Here is a 3,601-nt window from a genome sequence, read left to right on the forward strand (position 1 = left end):
CTTGATCCCTGTCTCCTGTACAATGTCACAAACCTCAGTCCATAGTTCATCAGGCACTCTATCTAATCAGATCTAGTGTTATATGTCAATTATATCTCAATAAAAAGTTGAGATTTTTACCCTCCAAAAAATTAATTAATTAAAGAATGACACAAATGAACTTACACAACAGAAAGAGACTCACATAGAAAACAAACTTATAGTTGCCAAAGAAGAAAGGGGGGGAATAAATTGGGAATTGATGATTAATAGATACAAACTACTATATATAAAATAGATGAACAAGGACCTACTATATCACGGAGAACTATATTCAATATCTTTTAATAATCTATGATATAATGGAAAAGAAACTGAAAAAGAAAATATATATGTGTGTGTAATCACTTTGCTATACACATGAATCATTGTAAATCAACTATACTTCAATTAAAAAAAACAACACATATGATCCCCTGGCTTTGTAACTTGAGTATATATTTTGAGTAATTGATTCACTGCTCATTGGCATTAGTTCTCAGAATTAAGCTAAAAGTTTGCCCTTTTGTAATAAGTTCCTTTTGGCTTGATATAAAATGTGGCAGCAGATGCATTTATTCAGGCAGTTTTTTCCTACCCTTCATGACCTTCTTTTGTCCTTCCAGAAAACACTGTGGATGTGGCTTTAAACTGTTTATAATTGTAAGAAGGCTTCACTAGTGGCTCAGACAGTAAAGAATCCACCTGCAATGTGGCAGACCTGGGTTTGATCCCTGGCTTAGGAAGATCCCCTCGAGGAGGGCATGGCAACCCAGTCCAGTATTCTTGTCTAGAGAATCCCCAAGGACAGAGGAGCCTGACAGGCTACAGTCCATGGGGTCGCAAAGACTCTGGTCAGACACAACTGAGCAACTAAACATGCAAGCACATAATTGCTATAAGTCATTTTGGCCTCCACATCATTTTTTCATGTCCGTCTTCTAAACTTTGGGACCACATATACTTGTGTAAAAATATTTGGCTGAGGGATAAGCAGAAATCCAGACCATTCACTGCCTTCCAAGCCCTGGTCTATGGCTATGTCAGCCTAAAGAAAGAGCCAGCTTTTCTTGATATGCTCAATATGCTAGCATGGCCCCATTCCAAGGATTATTTTTCTATGTTCCATTTGAAATTGCTATAAGGTTTTATCAATCCAATTCTATTTCCTTATCTAAAATATTTAGTTTTTTAAAAATAGCCCCTCCAATTCTTAGTACCTGCAGTAAGTACTAATTACCCATCCTGATAATTCTATTACTCATCCCAACAATTCTTGCCTTCTTATCATTAGACTATGAAGTGAGAATTTGTATCTGTGAGAACATATACATTACAGGGTAATACGGCATCTGGCAAAAGCCCTGGTACTTAGCACATCAATACCTCGGCATTGGTGGTGACATTAACAATATGCATATAAAACACTAGTGGGTCAAGAACTGACCATTCAGATACACAGAGCTTAATGTAGTTGCTTTAACATTTTTCTTCACCTTAAAAAAATCACCTATGGTGTTTCTGAATTCTAGGGGACATACTGATGCTGGAGAAACATCATTGCTTCCTTGCAGCTCTCAGTCATCAGAAGGTAAGCTTAGTTTTAGGTGTGAAGACTTATTACTAAGAAAGTTATCATCTTTATCTGTCTTGGAGAGGGAAAAATTTCTAAGTGAACTTGAAAAGATTTCAGTGGGTTGAGTTATCCTCCTCAGAATTCCCACAGTACTTTGGTCACACTTCTGTTATAATCTTATATTGTATTGCAATAAGTTGTTCACTCAACTGGCGCACTGCTAGACTGTAAGAGCAGAAATGGTGTTCTACTTATTATCAACCACCAGCTGCTAGCATAGTTCCTTGTATATTAGAGCGCTCAAATGTCTGTTGGTCAAATTTATGAAAAGCACCAAGGGGAAGTTATCATAGCTGTTCACCACAGGAATATGTTAATATATTATTTGCATTAAGAAAAATCAACATATTAGGAAATATTAAAAGTAGAGTCATTCAGCCATAAAAACGAATGAAATATTGCCATTTGCAGCAATATGATTGGACCTAGAGCTTGTTATACTAAGTGAAGTAAGTCAGAGAAAGACAAATATGATATCACTTATAGGTGGGATCTAAAAAAAAGAATACACATAAATATATTTACAAAACAGAAATAGACTCACAGACATAGAAAACAAATTTATGGTTATCACAGGGGAAATAGCGGGGTTGAGAGGGATAAATTAGGAGTATGGGATTAACAGATACACACAGCTATATGTAAAATAATAAGAATTTCATATATAGTACAGGGAACTATCTTGTAATAACCTATAATGGAGAGAATCTGAAAAAGAATGTATATACACATATATATGTACAACTGAATCACTTTGCTGTACACCTGGAACTAATAATATTATAAATCAACTATACCTCAATAAAAGAAAAAAAATAATATTGCTCTGCCTTTAGTGTGGAGGTTAAAGTGTGAAGAACTGTCTATACTCAAGGGTTATAGGTCATGATGGACCCCTCAATGACTTCCCACGTACTTGATTCACATCAGTCTTTATAAGCATCTTAAACCATTATGAGAATGTTTGTAAGGTAAGCATGAATGTTTCTAACATTTTAGGATGCAGCTGGTTTGTTTCTCTTACAGAGAGAAATAGGAAATATATTTGAATTGAAAAAATATACTGACCAAGTTATATACTTTTTAAAGTCCTCAGCTGAATCTTTTGTTATGATTTAGGATCCTCTAGACAGTCTTTTATTAGTGTGCCTGGAACGTCTACGGAAATATTACTCGGTGCTGATAGTATCAGAACAGATGTTGCAAGCGAACTTCTGGACTTACAAAGGTAATGTTTGATTACTGCAAATACTTTCACAAGTAGAATCATCATCTTATTAACCATACAAATATTAAAAAATCAATAGGTTTCCTGTATGCAAACAGTAACCAGTTTAATAATATAATGGAAGAGATCACTTTTATAGTAGCAACTTAGTTTGTAAAGTCCTTCCTAAACATCGCACAGAACCTGGAATTCATTAAGATAAAAATGGATAAATTTCATTGTATAAAAACTCAAACATAACTATAACCATTGTAATTAACAAGGCTAAAAGACAAATTATAAGCCATAGAAAATGTGTGTATTACATAGGATAAAATACACTAATTATCTTAATATATGAAACTTTTGACTGTGTGGATCACAACAAACTGAAAAATTCTTAAAGAGATGGGAATACCAGACCACCTGACCTGCCTCCTAGGAAATCTGTATGCAGGTCAGGAAGCAACAGTTAGTACTGGACGTGGAACAGCAGACTGGTTCCAAATTGGGAAAGGAGTACATCAAGGCTGTATATTGTCACCCTGCTTATTTAACTTACATGCAGAGTACATCATGAGAAATGCTGGACTGGATGAAGCACAAGCTGGAATCAAGATTGCCAGGAGAGATATCAATAAGCTCAGATATGCAGATGACACTACCCTTACAGCAGAAAGTGAAAAGGAACTAAAAAGCCTCTTGATGAAAGTGAAAGAGGAGAGTGAAAAAGTTGGCTT

The 3,601-nt window shown here is 35.2% G+C and overlaps 1 protein-coding gene across 1 annotated transcript in view; it reads left to right on the forward strand.

Moving 5' to 3' along the window:
• ARNTL2 (aryl hydrocarbon receptor nuclear translocator-like 2) overlaps positions 1-3,601 on the forward strand; it is a 65,021-nt gene that overhangs the window by 45,950 nt on the left and 15,470 nt on the right. The window contains exons 12-13 of the mRNA XM_010856015.1: positions 1,551-1,609; positions 2,774-2,882. Coding sequence (XP_010854317.1) covers positions 1,551-1,609; positions 2,774-2,882 — 168 coding nt within the window. The remainder of the gene's footprint in view (positions 1-1,550; positions 1,610-2,773; positions 2,883-3,601) is intronic.

This window comes from Bison bison, unplaced genomic scaffold (assembly GCF_000754665.1).
Source record: "Bison bison bison isolate TAMUID 2011002044 unplaced genomic scaffold, Bison_UMD1.0 scf7180017864370, whole genome shotgun sequence".
Classification (NCBI taxonomy): Eukaryota; Metazoa; Chordata; class Mammalia; order Artiodactyla; family Bovidae; genus Bison; species Bison bison.